The sequence below is a fragment of the Cygnus atratus genome, chromosome 5 (genome assembly GCF_013377495.2).
Source record: "Cygnus atratus isolate AKBS03 ecotype Queensland, Australia chromosome 5, CAtr_DNAZoo_HiC_assembly, whole genome shotgun sequence".
Taxonomy (NCBI): domain Eukaryota; kingdom Metazoa; phylum Chordata; class Aves; order Anseriformes; family Anatidae; genus Cygnus; species Cygnus atratus.
Window position 1 is genome coordinate 49,183,044 of NC_066366.1, and position 23,883 is coordinate 49,206,926.

Genomic DNA, 23,883 nt, shown 5'->3' on the forward strand with positions numbered 1-23,883 from the left:
CTGCCAGCATCAAGGCTGAGCTCCCCCCCCGGGGAACGCTGGGCCTGAGCTCATCCCTGGGTCCAAGCCACTCTGTATCATTTCCTTGCCTTTGCTGATACCCTCAGTTCCCTGCAGGTGTTGGGATTCGTGCATATTGGTGCTTTGCTGGCCCTTTTCTTTTCCCCTTACATTATTAATGGGTAATGGAGTTCAGCATCACTGGAGCTAGGGCAGTGCACGTCACCTCCTGGTGACACAGGAAGGCATTATCAGCACTGGCCTCCTTTTGTCCTCAGTTTCACACATCCTTGGCAAGAACAGATTCACATTTGCGTGACTAATATGTGGAGTAGCTTTTGCTAACATTGTTATGGAGTATTTCACTATAACTCACCTGTCTTTTCCTTCAGCTCATTACTTCTTTCCCATTACCAAGTATGAATGATGCCATCTAGCACACGCTTTCTTTTTGCATGGTTCCTGGGTGTTTCTTTTAGTTTCTGCTTTAAAGAAAGAAACCAGAAGGTGATAGGGGTTAACTTCCGAAAGCTGCCCTCCGCTGTTTAACTCTATGTTTGCTCAGATGATGCTGATTAAAATCATAAGTTATTGTATCAAAAAGAAATTTCCTCACCTATGTGACAAGCTGGGCTTTTAAAACAAGTGAAGAGAAAGTTAGTTCTGTTTGCTTTTTTAAGCACAGTTCTCTCATTCTTTTTGCCTTTGCCATGACATTGAAAATGAATTGATTAAAATCATGAATCTGTGGGCTAATATTCTGAATCAGCAATTGGGATTGCAGAGGAACTTACATTTTCTAAGGAAGCTGTCTCTATAGGGTTGCAAAAGAAAAAAAAAAACTACTAAAAATAAAATCTCACTTGGTTTTGGGATTTCAAAGGCTATTTTTATAAATACTAAATTTCGGGATAAGCATGCTGTGTTAGATTAGGCCTTTAAAGGGGCTCTCTTTTAGTAGTTTAAGTCTGACCTTGTTTGAAATGTACTACTTTAAGATCCATATCTTTCTTTTTTTTTTTTTTTAAAAAAAAAAAAAAAAGGAAAATGAAAAGACTTGAAATAACAGTAAATCAAAAGCAAGAGTCCTGCTTTTTCCAGCTCTGATGTCTAAGCGGCAAAACTGAGACAGAAGAACATATTACTTTGTGCGTGTTCTCCTACATTTTCTTTACTTTTAAAATCAATTAATCAGATGAAAGATGAGCACATATCTGTGCATCTATAGCCTTGTCCAGTAGAGCTCTTAAGACCAGAACTGTCAGCAGTCCCACTGGCTGCAGCGTTAAGCACCTGTATAAATGCCTTGTTGAATCAGTGCCGGAGCTGGAAACCGGCATTTGATACCATTCTGCCATTAGACTGCGGGGACTAAAAATGAACAGAATTAGCTCTTTGTCTGTCTGATCAGGACACAAATCTAAAGCAGAGCATACCCCAGATCTTTAGGATTCCCAACAGCATAATTTCAATATACTTACACCTTGTCCATAGCTGAGAATAAGGTCAGACTGGGTGTTGCTAATGTGGTACCACAGGATGGCCCCTCTCATCACTCAGCATGGCCCATGCATCTGTTTTTATTTACTTAAAACAAACAAACCTTCCAAAGGGTTCGCTGTGTTTGTGTCCTCTGCGTCTTGACCTGCAGGACTCGCTGGGTCGCACCGAGCAACCGAGCGCAGTCTGCAGGGCTGGGCCCGGAATTACTCCGATACCTCTTCTGTAGGGGACAAATTTCTGCTGAATGCATCCTAACACCCCCTCCTCTGAGCCCTGTGCCCTGCGACTGGCAGCGCAGGTGGTGGACTTCCCCAGGGGCAGCCGCAGGCCCCGCGGGGCGCAGGGGCAGGGACGTGTCCATCGCTGCAACCGCCAGCCGCCGCCTCCAGCGCAGGCCCGTGGTGCAGCCGCGGAGCGCTCACCGCTATTTTTAGTCAGCGAGATGTCTTGGTCTGCCTTTCTGCAGGCTGCCTAAGGGCAGCCTCGCTGGGTGCACAGCGGGGCTGCCAAAAAGTGAGAGCAGCTGATGTGCCTCTGGCTACTGCTGGCAGACTGCCCCCGAGGGGCTCCGAGAGCGGGGCGAGGCACCACACGGTGCCTCTTCACTGCTCCTGCTGATCTGCCTTGCCTGAGCACTGGTAGCCTTGCTCAGGCAAGGTAGGTAGAGGAGCTGAAACCAACAGCCCGCAGCAAAAAACACCTTGCAAGCCTGTGGTCTGAAAGCCAGGCGTGTATTATTAGCATGAGGCCATGTTCCTCGGGACGGGTCTTACCTGTCTGTTGGGGCCTGTGTGCCCACTCTGCCTCTGTCGTAGCACGGCATCTTTGGTCTGATGCCCGTCAAGGAGCTCTCCTCGTGCATAAGTGCCCTGTGTGTGCATGTCTGCATGCGTGTTTGAAGTCCTCACTCCCCCAGATTTCCACCTGCCGTTCTGCTTTTACAAGGGACTCCTTTGCTGTGTTTCAGCCCCAGCAGCGATACCAGTGAAGACGGGAAAGAGACGCATCTTTGTCAGGCCACTGCCCTGCGAAACTGCCTCTCACTTCCAGGAATCAGCATCCTTGATAAACTCATCAAGACCTGTCCCGTCTGGCTTCAGCTGAACATGAACCAGGAAAGGGCTGGGGCAATACTTGGCAAAGAAGCAGCAGGGGTAAGTCCAAAGTGGTTTTTGGTTCAGAGAACCACATTTCCTGTCCCTGGTAGAGCTGTTTAGGGGAGCAGTGTTTCTTTTCATGTGGAAGCAAAAATATTTAGCAACTTACACTCTCTGTTTCCACTGCCACTTGGTGCTTTAGCCACACACAGTGGCACAAGACAAACTTAATGGCTTTGGGGAGCAAGAAATTTTGTCTGCTTTTATTTACTTAGCATATAGTTTCATGGGGATGCCATCCCATTCACCACAAAATCAGGAACCTGTGCCTGGCTTTTCCTGGACTCATGCTTCTCTGCAGACACCCTCTCATCCAGCCTCCTGCAATATTTTTCCTACAGCTTTGCTTACATTTTATTTCAAGCAAGAGATTTTTTAAATGAATAGTATAAAAATAATAATAATAATAATAATAAAAAAAAGCAAACATACATAAATGAAACAACCTTACTTTGCAAGAGAGAAATCTTTCCAGTCAAGGCTGTATCTGGATTGAGGAAGGCCATACAAGATCTGGAGATTTTTAGAGGGGACGTTGGCCTGGTGCAGCATGGGTACAAAGAAGTGGTGTTCTGTTTTTCCTTAGTAACCTCTGTCCCTTTGCTAGGCACAAGGATTAACTCTGGAGGGAGTACACGAGCACTACGGTTGCTCAGATGTAGCCTGAACTCAGGGAACTGGAGAGGAGCATGAAGAACCTCCTTGTTTCTCGATGGCTCAAGTTTGAAGCCATCAGGATTATAGGAGGTTTTCATGGGGCGTAGTAGATGAGAGCATCAGCAAATGAGCAGAGCAGAGAGACTTTTCTTAGATCTTAGGCTAGGCTGAGGAATTGCAATGGAAGAGTTTGTATGTTGACTGTTCAAATTTGGAGCAATACAAAAAATCCCTGAAGAAAAGGCTTTGAAATTCTGGAAGTAGCTGGGAGTAGTTTCTATTGCAGTAACTAATATTTGGTCCCCATAAGCTGAACATTTGAAAATAGCAGACTTCTGGAAAGCTTGCTTCAGAAAACCAGCTCTGTGGGAAAGGCAGCTCCCCATTGTCAAATGGACCGAGCTGATGGCAGAGCACAGCGGGAACTCACTCGCTGCTGATCTGAGGAGGTGTGGGCCTGCCCCTTGGTTGAGTCAGGGTAAAATCTGTCACAGGGCTAACAGCTGGCACTGCTGAATGACCCCAGTGGTGGGATTGCCTGACCAACATGGGCTGCCCGCAGTGCAGGGCCTGCTCCTGAGCGAGGCAGAGGGACCCCGGAGGCGCTGATGGGCGGAGAGACCCCACAGCATTGCAGGGCCCTGCACCTCACCCTAAGCCAGACTTGTCAAATCAGACGGGCAAATTATGCTCTAGAAATCTTTGTCCTTCTGTACCCACTGAAGAGGGAGACCTGAGTGACTCTGACAGAGCCATGTACGGCCCTGACCTCCCAGGCTAGGAGCCACTCCCTGCAGGCAGGGCTGTTCCCCACCTCTGAACAGCTTTGGGGGTGAATCTTGCCCCGGTTCCTCCTCCTCGCACCTTCCTCCAGCACGGCTCTGTGCAGGGAGGAAACAAACTGGCAGGTCAGAGGTGTCCCACAGTGGGGACCAGCAGTGGGCTGCGCCTGCTGATGCCGTGGGTGCTGTGTGGGCTCTGCCGCCCACCTCCCAGAACACAGCTGAGGCCTTTCCCACCGCCAGTGAAAATGGGAGACTGGTTGGCATGCCGGTACTGACCCGGGCAGCAGGGCTGGGTACAGCTCAGAAATCCCACCTCCCTCTCATCTGAGCATCTGTGGTCCAATTTTAGCCTTTGGAGCCATGGCAACTAGGCGCGTTGATCAGAAAACAGAAGTGATTCATTTCCAGGTTTCACTTCTCTCCTTGTTTTAATTTCAAATGAAACACTTGACTGATGCGATGTGAGATAGTGCTATCAAAGACCCAAGGTAGCAGCAGCAGCAGCCTCTGGACGGACCATTCTGTCACACGGGTTGTAAGACCAGAAGAAGGGAGCGCCTCTACGGCTCGTACTTGCAGATACTCTCTTATGTGGAAGGCGGGGACTGCACTGCATTAGAAATAACCATGTTTCCGTCATGAACCTATGTGCCATGAATTTTTCTCTGCATTGTCAGTGGACCTGAGCCAACAGGAGCTGGATTTCTTTTGAATGGCAGAGGCCAAGACCTCATTGTGTGAGGTTGTGAAGCTGCTGCAAGGCTGTGTGTTTAGCATGGTTGCTTCAAAGTGCCTTGAGATGCCCTTATGACTGCGAGTCATGCGGAGAAAAGTCCTGGCTTTGAGACAAGCTGTTTTTAAATTCCTCTCTCAAGGAATTAATGGTTTCTTGTTAGATTTTCACTGCATTATAATTGATTAATCATTTTATCAACTCACACTTCTTTCTAATATTAATATCCAGACTCTAGAATTAGCCAATTTTTTTAGTTCCATTTTTATGAAAATACTTTGACTCTCTTCTGCTATAAGCTGCTATCAAAGAACAGATAAGAGTGCAGATTACTTTGTCTTTGTATCTCCAGCTTCAAGGTACAAGCTAAAAATATACTTGACAATGAGCTCTAATTAGAAACACGGTTGGGAGCTCACACAATGCAAAGAACAAGATACTCTTATTTTTCTTTCTCTTTTTCCATTATCCTTTTCCTTCTCCTTCTCCTTCTCCTTCTCCTTCTCCTTCTCTCTCCTTTTCCTTTCTCCTTTCTTCTTTCTTTCCTTTTTTTTATTTTAAATACGTATTTCACTGGTCCTGTTGGGATGCTTCCATCCAGAGGCACCTAGGGGATGGGGCTGGCAGGAATCTTATGAAATGGAACAGGGACAAATGCAAAGTGCTGCCCTGGGAAGGCAGAGCCTCCAGCTTCAATCCAGGCTGGCACTGCCCAGCTGGGGCAGCCCTGTGAGAAAGGCCCTGGGGGTGCTGAGCACAGGACAGAGTGCTTCTGGCAGTAATGAGTGTCAGTGGCATCCTGGTCTGTATGAACAGGAGCATGGCCAGGAGATGCAGGGAAGTGGTCATCTGCCTTGACTCAGCACTTGTTAGACCCTGTCAAGACACTGTGCCCTGGTCTGGACTTCCCAGTACGCAAAAGACATTGACAAACTGGAGCATGTTCAGCAGCAGGTCAGGGACCGGAGCGCATCCTGTGAGGAGAGGCTGTGGAATGAGATTTGTTTGACCAGGAGGAAAGAAAGCTTTCGGGAGACCCCGAAGTACCTAAAGGGAGTCATAGAGACTTCTGGACCTGTGATAAAACTCCACTATGAGTCACTGTGGTCACCAGAACCTTTGGCCTTATGTTCTATGTATGGACACTTGAATCCTTTCCCTCTCAATGTACCAGTGATTCTCTTGCTTTAGACATTGAGACATTCTGGGGTGAGTTCTCCGTGGGTTAGGGCACTTATGTGAGGAGCATCACTTGGCAAATTGGGAGTGATGCTTTATACTGTTCTGTTAGTGAAACAATTTGCCTTAGGCTTAAGTGGGACATCAGTGATGCATAGAAATCTTGCTGGTTCTTTGGCAGGTCTGAATTTCACCTGAATAAAATGTCCCTTCAGTCATTATTTTTGTCATGTAAAGTTTGACCAAGTGGAATGAAGCTAAAATAAGAACATTTAAAGGCAGATTGAACTGATAAGGGACTTCATTTTCAATGACCTAAAATAAACTTCAGAAACTCATGTAACGTAGCTAAGCTCTTGATTCCTTTCTCCTTTTTCAGATGTTCTTGGTTAGGAAAGAGGGTAATGTGAACAACATGGTCCTTGCAGTCCGCCTGCCAGTCCAAAATGAGGTTCCTGATGTGCTGGAGTACACCATTAAAGAAGAAAAATCAAGTGAGTTCTTTACATTTTTTTTCTCTTGCTCTGGTATTGTACAGAATCCTCTTGTGATTACCATGTGATTACCAGCATTTATGTAATCTCACTTGCAATGCTCAGGTTCCTCTTGTGAGGGGCAACAGATCTTGATTCTATGGTGTAGTTCAGTTAATATTTCCTGCAGCTGCTTTACCTCAGCTCCCCTGCGGTTCTGCACCTTTTCTTATCATTTACAGATGCGCAACAGAAAAATAAAACACCCCCAGATGAGCAGGCCAGTGCTTTGATCAAATGAGAGGAGCTGCTTTTCACCAGGTGGAAGTCCTGGGCAAAGTGCAAGGCTCTGACAGACTAACCCTTGTTAACTCAGCAACTCTGTCTCTATTTCTGCCACTGAATTGTTGACTGCGAGCTGTCTGACATTAATTACATTCCCTTTGCACACATCTCATACGGTTCTACTGGACAGCTGGTTACTCATAAACTGTTTGACAATTCTCAGTGCCTCTCTGCCTCTGGGATGCAGCTGGGTCTTGGGCTTGGTTGTATCAGTGCTGCTCCCAGACAGCCAAGCCTGCTGCAAGCAAGCGAGGATGAGCCTAGTTCACAGTCAGGCACATCTGCTGCAGCCCTTGGTATAAATGGATGTGCAATGCATGTGATTTCCACTTTCCAAGTAATATTTGCAAATGTGGGAATTTTAGTATAGTCATACAAACATGCACTTGGAAGAGTTCGTCAGAATGTCTTCATATTGATCATTTATATGAAAACAACCAAATCCTCCGCCACTCTGCTCCAAAGCCGTCCCCCTGGGGTGTATGTTTTACTCTCTTCTAAAACACTGGCACTTCCGCTGGTCAGTGCTGTGGTTTATTTGTTCCCCCTTGCTACTTGCCCAAATTGTTTTTTTCCTTCCCATATACATTTCTTTACGTGCCTCTGCATCACAAACAGGTGTTAAAGCCAGAGGGACAGCTGAATCTCCTGAACTGCTCTAACATCAAGCAGAGGCCAGGGGCTGGCACAGTGTTGCTCCTGCAAAGAGCACAGCTGTCTGCCTCCTGGAAAGCTTTCTCTCTCATCTCTGTGCACCTCGGAACATGCGCTTGTGGAGACAGCACATGCGTCAGTGCTCCTGAACGAGGGCAGGGGGAGCAAAGCTTTTGCCACAACTTCAGGTGCCCAGATTAAGAATGCAGGGGTAACGGTTAGCTGCAGGATGTGGAAACTTTTTTTTTTATTCAGTTATTTGAAGTTGAGCTAGGGCTTAGGTTTTACATTGCGGAGAATTACTTTTTCTTTGGGGATAAAAGTTGAAAAATTGAATCCTGCCATCCTAAAAATGTCATTTATAGAAGTATTACTGCTTCACTTGTATCCTATGCCATAAAATTTGATTTCTTTGAGGACAAGCAAAATGAAGTGTAGTATAAAAATTTCACTGTGAGTTAGCTTAGCTAGAAAGCCTTTTATGTCATGGTTTTGGAACTTATTTGCTTACTACTTCTAACTTAACACTAACTTAACATGAAGGACATGTTCAAAGACACAGCTCTGATAGGAACAAGAGTAAAATCAGTTTCCACTGCTTTCATACGAGTTACAAAGTAAGTGGAACAGCGTAATTAAAAATTAGCTCTCATTCTAAGAGCAGGAGAGCTGCCACTACATATGCAGCAATCGCTGCAGCCATGAGGCTGGTGCATTCCTGTGGTGGATATTCACATTATTTTTAGCTTGAGTTCAGTCACTGTTGAGCTGTAGAAAGCATCGTTTCTCCATACTGCACCATTTTGACAGGAATGCACTGGGCAAGCAAATGATCGTGCTTTTGCTTCCTTTCTCATTTAGTGTAAGTAGTTTGGCTTTTGAGTTTAGAGGAAACAGAATGGATTCTTGTTTGTAAAGCCAAAGGACTATATTTGGTGCGAGGGGAGTTTACATCTGTGGTGTCTCAGAGTAACCTAATACATTAGCTTCGATTTTTTGTTTCTGCACAACTCCAAACCCTTTCTAAAGTTTCTTAGGAAATAAAATTGTATGCTTTCAGAATGCTTTAAAAGAGTTACAACTAGAATCTGAGCTTTCCTGCTAAAGACACTGCTACGTTTGGATGGCCTTAGCTTAATAAAGTGCACTTCAATCTTCCGTGTTACTGCATAACACTGCGTAAGGGTAGGAGACCTCTGAGAGTGCGCAGTGAGTAACTGCAGACCAAAGATGTTATCTCACTTTGTAATGCATGTTTATTGCAAACAAAGTGTTACACCTCCTAATAATGTGTAAAATACGCCAGCTGTATAGCATGAAACCACTGTAGACTGGCAGAGATTTTCCAGGCATCTAGTCTTCAGCTTCAGAAAATTAAGGACTCTTTAGTTCTTCCATGCTTCCTCAAAGGAGGTTTCAGCCTCCCACTGAACATCACAAGGAGGGAGATAAACCCTCCTGATAGCTACCTACTCTTTGAGTCTGTATGAAGTGCAGCAGAGCTGGTGCTCTCCCAGTGTTCAGAAGGAGTAGTTGTAATTCCCCTGCCATTCAAGAATCCCCTTTTCCAGCTGTACTGGGGACAAGTGGCTTTGATTTTGCTGCCTGGCTCCTAATATTTTCTCTCTGAGTTGACACATAAGCAAGGATCTGTGTAATCTACCCCATGGAGAACTACTTACCCCATTTTGACAGCTGACCCCTTATAGAGGGGATGAAGAGGTGGGAACAGGTTCTTCTCCCTGTTATGTCAGTGCAGCCCATTAGACTCCGAGACTTGATTGTTCTCAGCAGGACACAGTCAGGTGTAAAGTGAAAGCTGAATTTGCCTTGACATACATAACTCAGACTTTACAAAGATTCTCCCTTCCAGTTAAAATTCAAGTTGCAACCCATCTCAGCTTGCTATTTTAGAGCACCTTGCCAGCTGCTTCTTGTTCTCCATATGAGGACTCAGCGCAATCTCAGCATCAGAGTTGACACAAAGGAGCATGCTCTGTGCTCAGAGGGAGATGCTCAGTGATATGATGGTCCTGTGCCATCTCTACAGTGGTGCCTGTCCCTCATTTTTAGTATATGCAGCTTTAAACAGCAAGTTTTACTCCTCAGCTTTTTGTAAAATTCCACTCTCCTGCCATCTTACTTTCCATATGATATCTGAAGAGGTTTTCCCCAGTATAGTGACGATGGTACAGAGGTTGCAACCCAGCCTCCGGGGTCCATATATAGATGGCCATTCACTGAAGCACAAAAAGGGAAGTTTCCTAGCCAAATAATGGTGCATCATTGTTTTGCTCTTTCCTTTCCCCATATCAGATCTGCCTTGTTGATATTTGATGAAATATTTAGGGAAGTATATTTTTTTTTTGAGGGGAAACACGGATTTAATTGTGATTTGTTTATTTTTTATGGAAATCCCCAAAGAGTCCACTAGGTAGGAGGGTCAAGAAATCAATCTTTCCATTTTTTCCTAGGGAGTTTTCACCTGTTTCATGAAGTAGCCCTCAAAATCATAAAATAAGAGAATAAAGAGACTGGATTTTAAACATTTCCTTCTTGTTCTTCATCTTTGGTTGTCCTTCCTTCAGAGACAGGAAGGCCAAAGCCTGGTCCCAGCAGCAGGTGTGGTAGTGACCCAAGAGCAGATGCCATGTGGTTCTTCAGAAGATCAAGAAACCCAACTACATTCCAAGTCTAGGATCTCTATGGTTTTGCTTCTTGTCCTGAAGGATCCCTTACTTCTTACTCAGATGCACCATAGCACAGTGGAAATCTTCCAGAAAGAAGTCATGTTACAACATTTCTTCCATTTAGAGACACAACTTTGGGAGATACCTCTCAAGCTCTGCTAAAATCTCAACCACTTTGGGTGCTTTCAGTTCTGAGAGTCATGCCACACTTCTGCTTCACACCAAAACAGAGCCTTAGCCTCACGTACCTCAAGATCTGAGCACCATTTCCTTAGATTCTTACCTTCAACTGTAATTTCATTTTTTCAAATTCCCGTGTCAGCTAATGGGTCATAACCTCAGGTCTTGATTCTCCTTCCCCTTTACGTGTATACGGCCAGAAATGATGCCACATATCAGTGACATTGCAGCAGTATTAAAAAGAAACGAATCAGATGTGGGTTGACCGTATACTTCTGAGGAGCCCTGCCTATATGCTTTAGTGTATAACATGTAGTATTTGTTTTCTCAGCTCTTCTGTACCAAAAAAAAAGAGGATGTGATTCCTTTCCAGATATGTAAAATGAAGGTAAATAGAAGAAGTATCTGCAGTTGCACAGAATAGAGGAGAGCTTATTATTATCATGTTTTATAGAAATAATTATGGAATTAATTTGCCAAGTCATTACTGCATAGTGAATGCTAGACGATAAAGTGAGGTGACACAGTGTGAAAATCAGACTACTTCTCTGCTAAAGAAATTCTTTTCAGAGGTGTGAAGCTACATGCAGAGACGAGCCACACAGACTGACTCCACATGGGTTCCTCCAAGCTATTTCCTTCTGAAACCTTCTCTGAATTCCCAGTGTGGTGCTTCACTGAGAGGGATGCTGGACTCTGAGATACCCAAATATGATGAACTTAAATTATCTGAAGCATAAACTAGCAAGAATTAACCCTCCAGGTTCCCAGGTCTCCTCCTGTAGTCCTGACACAGCTTCAAGCCTAACCAGCTGTGGAAGAGATGCAAAACTGGAGCCTGGGTATTTAAGGCTGAAATTAAACAGCTATTCTTCATTTTTCAGGCTTCACCCCTATTGGCACAGAGTACTGAAAACGCCTTGTTGAATCTGCTCTTAAAAATATCCTGTGCAGTAACATCTCTCCCTCTGGGAGCTCAGTCATTATAGATAGACAGAGGAGGCAGGTGCTGGACCTGTCATGATGGTGACCCTGAGCTACAAACACTATTTTCCCTTGAAGTCTGTATGAGCACATTTCCCCTTGCATTTGTGAGCTTTCTGTTCCCAGTGTGGCTTCAGTGCCACCTTCATCCATCCCTTGCTCATCACACTGTACTCCAAGTGACTCATTATTTTCCTTTTATTTCTCCCTTCCCACCATCACGGCTTAGCTGCTTCATCTCTTTGAACTGGTTTTATCGCTGCTGCTGTATTTCCCGCTGATCTCAGCAGGACTCAGCTTCGCCATCCAGCAGGGTTGTTCACAGGACAGTCGCCCACCCACTCCTGCAGGAAAACCCTGCAGTGGAACCTAAAATCTCCACGGGGCTATTTGGGCATAGCAGAAGGTTTGTATTCTGCAGTGTCCATGTCCATGTCCATGGCATTGCCTTTCTCAGAGCCTTCTCGCTTGCTGGCAGCCAGTGACTTGTCCTCAAAACATTCTCTTCCCCCAGGGGAAGTTCCCACTGAGGTGGGGGTGACGCAGTGAGCAAATGACTTGGCCTGAAGCAGTTTTTCACTCATAAAAGTGCTGACGTGGCAGAACGCCTTATTTGGCCTTTCTTAATTTTAGATTCAGCTGAGGAAGTGCAGGCTGGATCCAATGCAAAATGCTTGAGGCAGACAGCTGAGATTTAGCAAACTGGAGTAAAATGAGTCAAATAAAACACACAGCACTGGTTTACCTGCCCAGTTAATTCTCTACCTGCTTTGACCAAAGGAAATCTGTTTTATGTGAAAGTTCATGAGAAGCTGACCGCTTTGTGCATCCACCACCTGCCGAGTCCTGGCCATCAAGACAGCGACAAGTCACATGAGGTCTAGAGGTAGCAGGCCCTGCTGGGGTGCCAAAACAGCAACGTAGGCAAGCAAAGGTGTTCCTGTGCACATGAGATTTTAAGAAGTGTGAAATCAATCAGAAAAAAAGGAGGAAAAAATGTAAGGGCTAAGCTTTCAAAATCTACTTTCTTGCCTTAATAGACACAATTAGTTGCAGTCCCTAATGCCATGAAAACCAGCCTAACCCTCAACAGACAGCCCTGTCCATCACTGCAAAGCTACTTCAGCCACTTCTACATTTCCATTCCTCCTTGCCAAGCACAGATGGGAAACTTTTTGATAATTAGACCAAAGCCATTTGCACAGGATTAAAAGGGCATATACAGTTGTTCTGACTGGCCTGTATAGGTAACAGATAGTAATTAAGCAATAGTAATAAGGCAGCAGTATGTTTACAAAGGGTCATTAGAGTAACGTGGGGATGGACTTTGCACATCTCTGCAGGCTTAGCTCTAAACAAAGCTGCTGGAAGCCCAGTGAGCACGCCTGGCACGACGGCAGAGCTTAGACGCAAGGGATGCAAACTCCTCCCGTGTCCCAGTGTGGGTTGGCAGGTCCACATATGTGTGAGGGCACCCACGGGGTGACGCTGGGCAAGGCATGGAGGAGGAGGCAAACTGACTAGAAACAGCTCGGCAGATGCTCTTCGTTGGGCCAGACCCCTTCGGATGCTGGTAACGGACTTGCCTATTGCTCTTTGTTGGCGCCCTGGCCGCTGTGGCCAGACGTGGCCCACTATGGCAGATTTCCCTATTTTATTTTGTTACCATTTCTTTTAATACATGTTGTTGAGGCTGGATTAGCAGCTTTAGAGCCCAAAGTCCTCGTTGCTTACATGGCATAGGATGATCAGCAGTGTCTTCTCACACAATCTCCAATAAAGTACTGCTCAGATGAGGTCATGGGAAAAGATGGGAGGACATCTCAGTCACTGCAGCTTACTCACAGTCTAGCTTCTCCTTGAGAGTAGAAGGTTGTGTATATGATCTTTGTGATATCAATATATCTGTGGGAATGTTGGCAGCTTTCGCAACAGCCTCATCAGTTTTGCAAGTCTTTTTGTTAACACCCTGTCTGCTGGCATCAGGAAGCAGAGTGAAGATACGAAGAATTATTTTTTTTCTTTTTTTTCTTCAGAAAGAAAGCAAGCTTGTAATCCTCACAACTGCAGAGTAAAACTAAAAAATGTAGCCGTAAAATTTTCTGTAGACTCAGAAAACAGCGTATATGGGAAAATAACCTATAAGAAAACAACCCAATTTTAAAAATTCATTTTAATAGCATTTAATTTTGATCCCTTCTGAATTGACATGAACATGGAAAAGATGGAAATCTCTGGTACTGAGTGAGGTCAGAATCTCCAGATCTTTCACTTGTTACGTAAAGCAAACGAACTGAAGTATGTGCTTATATTCCTGACGCTGACTTCTAAGATGAAGCCATTTATTTGTGTAGCACCTTCAGATTTTCACTGGAAGTAGAGATGTAGGTTTTCCAGGCATGGCTGGATGAAACCTTGAGCAACTTGGTCTGACCTCCTGGCTGACCCTGCTTTGAGCAGAGGGTTGGGCTTGGGCTAGAGGCCTCCTGGGATCCCTGCCAGCCTGATGGTCCCACGAGAGGGAACTGAGCAGTGACACTGAGTCAGTCCACAGGCGAGCTGAGGGCGGATGGCACGTCTCAGAAGGAAGAGCAGCAAAAGCCGTTCCCACCCTCTAAGACCCATTTGCTGGGAGAAATATCACTAATATTTACAGGGGGTGGTGGAGCAGGATGGGCGTGAAAGAGAATAAATAAATATTTCCTAGGTTAGTGTACCTCCGGTGACAGCCACAACACATAACCTTCCTTTCTTTGGTAGATACCTTGTGTCTGGGGGAAAGGAGAGAATGTGCTCTGCCTACCCGATCACTGCGCATTTCCAGTTGTATTAGCCGATATGATATATCTCAACGTGCTTGAAAAGGTCCAATAATGCCCTGCAGATGAAGTTTAATGCCCCTTGGCATATTGCAGGCTGAGGCAGACTCCATCATGTGGCCTTAATAGCACTGAAAGGCGTCTGGGCTGTTTTGTGCAGGTGCTAAAGGGACTTTTCAGTCGGAGCAGGAAAATATGAGAAGTAAGCGTTCATCCTGTCCCCTTTGCAAGTGGAGCCTCTGGAGACAACCTCCGGCTCATCACAGAGCAGGCAGAAAGGTCCGTCAGAAAGCACATGCAGTTACTTCTGTTCCCACTGGTTCTTCAAAGGGTCACTTTAGCCGAAGTGGCCGGCCTCCTTGAATGGAAACCCTGCAGCTTTCAACACCGGAAAGAAGAATTCTTCGTACTGTAAACTCGGGCATGAAAAGCATGGTAGGGCTATTTATAGCCCTGATTTCCTCTGAATAGATGAGAGGCTAAACCTGACATTATGGGCTGAAAAGATAAAGTTATTTATATTTTTGATGCCCCATGCTGCTATTCAGTGATAAAGCAGACAAAGAGGGAACTGCCATGGCAACCACTTCATGAACCACCCTGCAGACTTGTCTACAGGCCAGAAAGTTCACTTAGCATCTCAAACTTCAGGTTTACTGTAGAACGTGATTTTAGTGTGTATATATATACAGAGAGAGAGAGAGAAAGCAAAAACATTAGTAGTCTCAGTAACTAGTAGCTAGGGTACCGCAGTCACGACCTCAAGCAGATGGAAACGGGTGGGGGCACAGATCATAGGAGGGGCATGGGCCAGGTTTCAGATGAGTTCAGGCTGTAACCCTGTGTCAACACCACTGTCACAAGAAGCGCTGTCATCGTCCCTCATCTGCCAGGTACATGTGTCTGTGCCCTCGTGCCCCTCTGCCACTGTAGTGCTCTGCCCTGTGTGGCTTGCGGCCATCAAGGAGCACAGGCGTGGGGGGCAGGAATGGGGCAATGCTTCGTTAGCCAGTGGTGCTGCCATGTGCTGGGCTGTGTGAAATAAACCTAGAGGGAAGAAGGAATCGATATTGGGGTGTAATCCCAACGACGTCAGTGACATCACACCCGTTTCATAGACTGAAAGCTGAGGCACGGGTTGCTGAAGGTGTCCACCACCAGCCCTGAGCAAGCCCAGCTCTGGGGTCAGTGCCGTTATTTACAAGGCTGCAGAGAGGTCCTTTGCCTGCCAAGCAGTCAGCGTTGTAACCCTGCCTTGCTCAGCACTGCTCAGACTTCTGTGCTTTCTGTGTACCCTGACAGGCAACTCTGCTGCCATAGCAGGAGGCAAGCCAATTTTTCCAGCTTACTTCAGAGGGATGTTTCCCTTTATTACTATTTGATGGAGTGTGTGATTGAGGCAAAGTAAGAAACTATTGTCAGCTCTGGACCTGACTAACTGGAAAAAAGCAGAAATGTGCCGGAGAAAATAATAACAGAGTTATCAAAGCCTGTGGGAGAAAAGCTCCCTCCTCTCTTCTCTGACCAAAAATGGCTGATTTCCCTAATTCTATCACAATTAATGAAATCGTACATTTCAGCAGCAGAACTTGTCCAAGACTTTTTTTTTTTCAAGGATTAGTTGTTCAATGAATAATAAAAGTTTGTGTATTTTTAGCAGTGGAAGCTGGAAAGGCTGAAGACATAGTTCACCTTACGCTTCAGATTTTAAGCAGTTTAATTGCACATAAGGAGGCCTTGGGGCATGCAGGCTAGTATCCTATTTTCCCTATAGTAAATGAAATTACTTCTGTTCAGCAAGGTAGGCGCCTTGCCATTACGGAGAGTACACTGCCGAGTGCTACCTTGTCAAGCAGTTCCTGTTGCTGCCGATGGTTTGTCTGCAGTACAGCTCTGAAGACGTAGAGCTACCCTACTTATTTTCAGATTGTCCTCGCTCAGACACAGATAACAATCTGCCTGCATCACCCAGTGTGCAACATGGGCTAATTTCCCCTGTTTATGTGTTGTTTCTTGATAACGAGAAAAGTCTACCATCACTTACACAGCTTCTCAGGATGAAAAACCTAACGTCAAAGTGAGTCCGCCCCACGGCGCGGCATCACCAGGCAGCTCGGCCCCAGGCCTGGCCCCCAGCTCAGGGCATGAGGTTTTGTCCTTGCCTTCTGCTGGATCTCACGTGTATCTGCAGCCTAGACATCCTTCTTGAGGTTAGTCAGCCTGCTCATGGCAAGGACGAGCTCTCTGTTAACCCCATCATTATTAACCCTGAAAATTGATTCAGTTTCAAGGAGTTCCCACTGGGGAGACCACTCTGAAGTAGGAGCCCAGAGTCTTGGTTTGGTAAGAACCATGACCCAGGCCTTGGGGGATATTGTAAAACATGGTATGAGGACACATTTTATAACCTGTTGTGCAAGTTCATAATTTCTCTTCTAAATGCAAGCATGCACAAGGAAAGCAGAAAGTCTCACCAAGACTCCCTTGCTTGAGCTAAGTTCCATGTCTCATTGACACACTGCTGATTTTAAACGTAAAACACTTGTGCAGCTGCTTTTTCAAGATGTAACACCGCCAGGTTTCTGTGTGGTTTGCAAGTTGTTTTGGAAACATTCTGGTTACTTGTAGCAGTCGGGTTTTTTTTTTAAAAAAAAAAAAAAGCGCTCATCCTGAAAAGTTACCTCCCCTCCCTCCATGCAAACATTTTCATTTTTAGCCTTTAAACTAATAGGATTGTAGGGAAAGAAGCTCTCAGTCTTGTTAGCTTTGTTAATCCTCACTTTTTTTGCCTTGTTTTGCACTTCCAAGAGGCATAATGCAAAATCTGTGTGTAATCAGAGCTAGAGAATATGCATGCTGTTCTAGAATAATATTGGTTTACCCTACTCTGCTTGGTACCTTGAACATTAACTCAAAATTAGCTTATCCGTTTTAAAAGAGCAACTCTAAATCTGTACCCACAATACCATTGCCCTTGTCTGAGTAGCTAAACTGGAACAAATTATAAATATTTTTTTGCCCTTGAACAGTGTTTGCTATATGAAGATGTTAAAGAAGAATTTAGGCTTACAAATGCGGTAAATAAGAGGTTCTCAAAGTACTATGAGAGCAGTAAGGACCTCTTACTTTGACCTTTGAGTAGGATCCTCAAAGTCAGTGAGAATACAGTCTATCCTACTGAATAGTTTAATCAGAAGACCATCTTCAGCCAATTGGGCAACTGGGCAAGATCACTGCCCTTGGAAGCAGACATATCACTTTTTACATCTATTGCCTGCCCTGCTGCCTCTGACGTTTCAGAGTGGGCTAGTCCCTTTCTTCACTCACCTTTGCAAAGTGTGGTCTTTCACCCCCTTCCTGGAAGTCTCTCACACAGAATGTGGTTCTGGGTACCAGATGACTTCCCTTAAAAAGTTTAGAAAACTTCCTTTTTCTATATGATTAACCTCAGCTCTACAGTATTACATGATGCACCTCAGAGCCAGAGAAATATACTTTTTTCTCCAAAGTTAACAGGAAAACAAATGGTGCTTGGTAAAATATGTACACTTCATATGTTTTTCCCAGAAGGGTCAATTCTCAGGATTATCTATACAGCCTAGAAATCGCTGCTAGGAACTAAAGCCCCAGAATTACAAATAACAGCATCCTTTCTTGTTACACAGGCCCTTTGTATATCTGAAAGCTTTACTTAACTCACAAGGTTTTACCAAGGATATTTGCCATCTGAGAGCAAGTACCTATGCTCAGTTTGACTTCTCAGCCCCAAGCCCTGGCAATGTGAATCACCACGCTGGGCGGCGTAAATCTTGTACCACCATTGTAGTGTATAGGTGGATGCTGAGTTACCCATGAAGATGTGACTTCTCCGGGAGTGAACCCACAAAGCTCAACTGCTTACAGCAAGGACCACTCCGATGAAATGTGTCACCCTACTCCCCTTGGTGTCCTTGGAAGCCCCCTCAGTCCTCAGCATTTCAGAGAGGCCACGTTTTCCCCCCAGTCCCTGCTGTATGAGAGCAAGAAAACAGACCCTGTAAGGCTACGTCTGAAACTCCAGGTAACCGCATGTTGCTGTCTGGTAGTGGGAAGAAGTCCTGGATTTTTCCAGCCTCTGGCTGAAGGAACATTGCAAACCAGGTATAGGATTTCCACAGACTTCAAGATGTTTATTTGAGTTCTGCAAAAGAAACACAGGGTGAGGATCTGACAAGGAAGACAAGAGCTTTGAATCTCAACAACCATTAGCCAGATAGATTGTGCTCTGCTCTTAAGCCCTGAAATGACGGGTAGTGCCCATGGGTCTGCCAGGACTGTTCATACGGATAGTTGCAAAGAAAGCACTGAGGAGCTGTGACACTTTCCTTCTGGCAGGGTTAGCTGTGCTTGAAGTACCCTTGAGAGCTTGAAGTGCCCTCTCAGCGCCTGATGAAATACTATTCACAATAAGGAGGAAATAGAGCAGCGAAATGACTGTAACGCATTTCTGCTCAAGCATCCTGCAGCAGAGGCAATGAGTCCAGGCAGCAGCAAGAATTTGTGCTGAACTAAAGGCATGGAGTTTTAGTGTGCACCGAGGTGCTGCCCATCTGCTTGGGTGAACGTGGGTGAAGCAAAGCACAGTGGGGTGGCTGAGACCCCCGTGGCTGTGAGATGTGAGGACGGTCTTTTTTTCTTAGCTCACTGTGCACAGGGAATCCGTGCACTTTGCAAAGTGTCTCCTCTACTCCACTCTGCTCTGGTATGACAGGACTGCAAAGGCATGTATTTTGCACCTTCTTTTTTTTTGCACTGCATATTCATAATTTCATTCTGCCTAATACAATTACACCCTGTGAAGAACGTAGTTTAAAGGCAGATTTCTCTTACAGTCTAGACCCAAGCTCATTAACACTTTATCACTTTCATAATTCATTAGTTTCAATTTCCCAGGAACTGCCACCAGCAGTGATTTTTTCGTCATTGCCAGAAAGATTAAACTCCGTAGGAAACCATAAAATTGTAATCCTGTGAGAAAGCATGAGTTGGATGCACAACAGAAGACTGTCAGAGGTCCAAAATAGGGAAGTTTCTGGTTTCTGCTCTTTCTTGTTGAGGAAAAAACAATAATAAAGGAAAGAAACAACCATCAGCTTCATGAAAGAGTCACTAGAAAAGACAAGAAAGACATAATAGTCCTGGGTTGCCTAAGACAGCCTAGAACTGTGCAACAAAAAGGAAACTACATCTTAGACATCAAATGGAAGAAGCAGAAACAGCTGATTACAGGAAAAAAAACGTGAAGGCCTTGAGAAAAGAGAACAGATAAACACTGACAGTGTTTTACGGGAACACAGCACGGGTCATACAGTGCCATTGAAAAAGTCTTTGAAAGGTAATAGAAGAAGCAATGTCAGGGACAGATATGGGAGCTTGCACACAGAGCTCTTGCAGACATGAAGACACCATGAACACTATAACGACTTCTGCCAACATAATCTAATCTTCCCTCTCTCTAGCTAAAGCTCTTTCTCTTAATACCACCAGCAGCCTAGTGCATGAAGAGGAGCCAGCAGGACTTTGCATGTGCTCAGGGAACAGGAGCAATGATGTGAAGGGTAATGTCACCCCCTGACATACCTCAGGAGAGCACGACAGGTATTAGAGCTGGGCCTGCGCAACTGCTCCTGCCACCGGCTGTGTTCACACCTTCCCTTGGAGGCGTAGGAGCATCGGCACCTGGAAGCAGAGCAGTCAGTAACCTCTGCCTCAGAGCCATCCCACGTTTGTGGTGAGTGAAGGGCTGAAGGTAGCAGAACAAGCAGCAAAGCCGGCCGGTGCTGTTTGCTGCCAAAGGTCAGAGCAAGCAATGTCATGGCAACTGAGGTATCGAGCGAGAGACATATCAAGGAGAGAAATGCCCAGGAGAGGTCTGGTTAAAGGACTGTGGAGTTATCATCTTAAATCTTAAAAAGTGGAATCACTCCCATGACAGCAAATCTCATAGCTTGCCAGAATCTGGAAAGATACAAGCACATCTCAAGCACATCGAGGCTGGACCTCTGAGGATGGTTGTGTCCTCAGTAGTCCCATGTAAACACAACTGCTGTAGAATAAGAAATTCACATATTTGAATTCAGATGTCTCCAAAGGATTACACAAATATCAAAAACAGTGAATGGGACTAACAGCTCCGTTAGAGAAGAAGAAGTTGAGGTAATTGGGTCCCATGAGCCTGTATAAGCAGCAAGAAGACGGGAATTGGGGTGGTTTGTCCATGTGACCAGAACAACAGGACTTGCAAATGCAAATCTGCAGGGAAAAATCAAAAAGGAAGGGAAGGCAGAATGCCCAGGGACCGTATGACTCAAAAACATCAGCATCCAGATAGAGAAATGATGGGGAGTTCAAAAGAGAGAAGGAAACTAGAGGACAGATTCCAGTCAGTGCCCAGAGATGACATTCTTCAGAGCATGTTGGTGAAGTGAAAGGGAAAATGAAATGATGATAAATATATATAGCAGTGGGTAATCTGGCTATGTCCTGCTCTCTTACCAACTAGTAAAAGGGCAGAAAACAGAGCACAGTCAACAGAGAACCACTAGCACATGTTACTAAAGTTTCCATCACCCCTAAAAAGTCACAATTAATTCTGGTATCTTTGTTTCAAGCTGCTTAAAGCTGGCCATTGATCTCCACATTTCCCCTTTTGTTTCCTGAAGGTGACATCTTTTCTGTGAGCTTCTAAATATTAGGCAAAACTCAATATGCTGTGACAACGTCTGGCTCACAGAACCCAGCCTATTCTTGCTCTTCTTTTTCATTATATTCTTGTCATCCTGTTGCTGTTCTGGTGAGAGGTGAAGATTTGGTTGCACTTCAGGTACCCTGGGTGTAGTTTGTGAACCCAAGAAGGGTGGATTTTGCCTCTGCAGTTTTCAGCAGGTTTGCACCAGCCTGGCAGAAAAGTGCCTGCTTGTAGCTTTAGCAAAAGTCTTGAGTTCCTATGTGTGACAATGATGTGATCCCTCCCTGAGCAGCAGTGCTCACGTCAGTGAAACGTCCCCAGCTGATCCCAGCACATCCACAGGCGGAGAAGAGCACCTCTCCCCACATGCCTCCTCCAAGCAGGGTGCCTTGAGCTGTAATGGCACTGGGCAAGAGAGGCTATGTCCCCAGCAGTCAGCAGAGCCCTTTTAGCCGTACAAACTTTCTATTTTCTGCACCTTTCCAAGAAGAAGAAACACACAGCAGGACCCACGCTGCACGTTTCTCCAGTGGTCTCCACAAGCGACTGACAGCCGTTCCCACCAAAGGTGCTCCCATTCTGAACCATCACCTGCCTCCCGGCAGCAAAGTCATCAGGAAGCACTGCTTGCAGTGATGCTTGCTGGGGTCACACAGCAGCTGACAGTGGGGGAAAAAAAGCAAGTTAAGGAAAAAGTCTTGCTGTTTCTGTGTGTGCTGCAGCAGGGAGGCTGCCCCCACACCAGTCCTCGCGATGCTGTGACCCTGTCACTGTTCAGAACCAATTTGGGGCAGAGTACTGGTCCTGATGGTGGTGGTGTCTTGAGTAATGAGACATCTAAAGCAGCGTTTTTCTGTTCTTACCTGTTCCAGGCCACCCCAAAATGTCCCACCAGCTCTGTGCGTCTCTGTACGATGAATTCTTTGGCACCTAGACTGCTTTAGCTGTATAATGCCTGATGATTTGTGGTGTTCTGTGCAATTTAGTTATATATGGGAGGAAGTGTAACTGTACAGTGACAAGACTCTTCTATGTGGATACTCCTCTCCTGACACTGAGGTGCTTGGACTAATCCTTTGTTAAAATTCCAGCTCCCAAATGGCAGTTTCCTGGCACAGAAACAATCATTAGTCCAAATCTGAGCAATCTGCTTGGGTTTGTAAACATCTACAGGTGCAGCGTGCTCTCTTACATCCACCTGCAACTTGGGATGCCAAAGCGAACATGTGGTTCTTCACAGAAAAATGTCCTTAAAGCCGGTGTCTGCACAAAGGGCTGTATTTAATTGCTGAGGATTTGAGGGAGTTCAGAGACTCTTGGGCTTTGCTTAATTCTCTGAAACAGCACTGTTTTTGTTGTTGTTGTTGTTTGTCTTTATTTCAGTTTCCTGTGTCAGAGCTGCAAAGCAGATGGATTTCAAACTGTTGGAATTGCTCATGGTAGATGTTTAATGAAAATCCCTGACCAAAACATGATTCTTATTAAGCAAAAAGAAAAAAAAAAAAAACTTGCTGGATATGTTTTTTTCCCAGTTATGAGAGAAATGTAAGGAAAAGGGATTGTTTCGCTCGAACTGTGTTTTAAAATCCACATTGCAGCATGGTGTGAGTGTGCATGCTGAGGGTGACCTGTTTGTGCTGATCCAACACACGCTGATGGTAAGAGCAACTTCTGAGAACCGTGCAGTCTTTGCCTCTTTAAAAAAATGCCGACATTGGTGTATTGAGCCCAAAATAGCAACCTGCAGGGCCTGGGCTAGGACGAAGGGAGAAGTAAAAGGAGGAAATGCCTTGTTTGGGGAATGAACTGTGACGCTGAACAGAAGGGACAAGGCTTGAGCATTTCCTTCCCATGCGAATTTCTGCTCGTGGGCCAAGGAGAGCCAGTGTCTCTCTACCCACCCGTGGATGGAGCCAGGGGAGCCAGGAGCTGCCCAAATACCTCCCTCCTGCAGACACTGAAGGCCTTGCTTTATAGGGGAAGCAATAACCAGGCAGGGCAAAGAGCTGGAGAGGTTTCACAGGGCTGTGAATCATGGAGACCGAGGAAGCTGAATCACCACAGCTGAGCTCGGTGCCACCAGCTGAGCTGTGCATGGCCCAGGACACAGAGCTGAGGGCGGTGCAGAGCGGCTGCTGGCACCGGTACATGGGTCTGAGCCGGTGCTGCTCCCTGAGGGCTCCGGATCTCAGCCCAGCAGCAAGCAGGCGGCTTTGAGAAACCACCACAGATTTCCTTAAGTCTGTAAGTTTCTGCTTGCAATTGTGTCCTGGGTACACACATGCACAGACAATTTGTGCAAATGTAAAGCAGAAGCAAAGATGGACGCTTCTCTCCCGCAGATCCATCACCTTCTCCCTGCGTTGGGTTCTTGGCCAATGTGAAATTTCCTCCACCAGCCAGGGATTTTTTTCTAGCTTAGCAGCCAAAATCTCCATAATAATGTGAGATTTGGGCTGCACAATGCCATAGCATGCTGTTATAAAGGAGGTCATCTTGAAGAGCTCTGCGTCATGCCGTAGATTGCATTTTGCCACTTAAAGGCAAGTGCTCTTGCCATATAACACAAAGGGAAGGGAAGGACAGGGGAGCTAGGAATAGGCTGTGCTCACACTGTCTGCATGACCCAGGGCAGAGCCCACACACATCAAATGAAACAGTAATTTCCATTTCTGAACTTGAAAGCACTTTGTCCATCCAGCCCAAAACAGATTACGGAGTTGTAAGGACAGCCCCATATAGACCGCAGATTTGCAGTTCCTTAGAGATAGATGGACTTGTAATGAACCGTTTCGCTGTGACCTGTTTTTTTTCCTTCCCTTTGTTTCCATTACTGTCACAACATTCTGACGTCTTGAGCTAACTTTTCAGTAAACCACGCTATGTCTTTTCTCTAGTGTTTCCCTGAAGAATCTCAGTGTGCTTGGCCGTCTGAAGCCAATTCCTTATGCCTCTTCATATTATTCCTTGCAAAGACTGGGCAATCACAGAATACAA

The 23,883-nt window shown here is 45.5% G+C and overlaps 1 protein-coding gene across 1 annotated transcript in view; it reads left to right on the forward strand.

The window, feature by feature from the left end:
* The window catches only part of RIN3 (Ras and Rab interactor 3), a 69,321-nt gene that overhangs the window by 17,722 nt on the left and 27,716 nt on the right, over positions 1-23,883 (forward strand). The window contains 2 exon segments of the mRNA XM_035539785.2: positions 2,471-2,657; positions 6,394-6,508. Coding sequence (XP_035395678.1) covers positions 2,471-2,657; positions 6,394-6,508 — 302 coding nt within the window.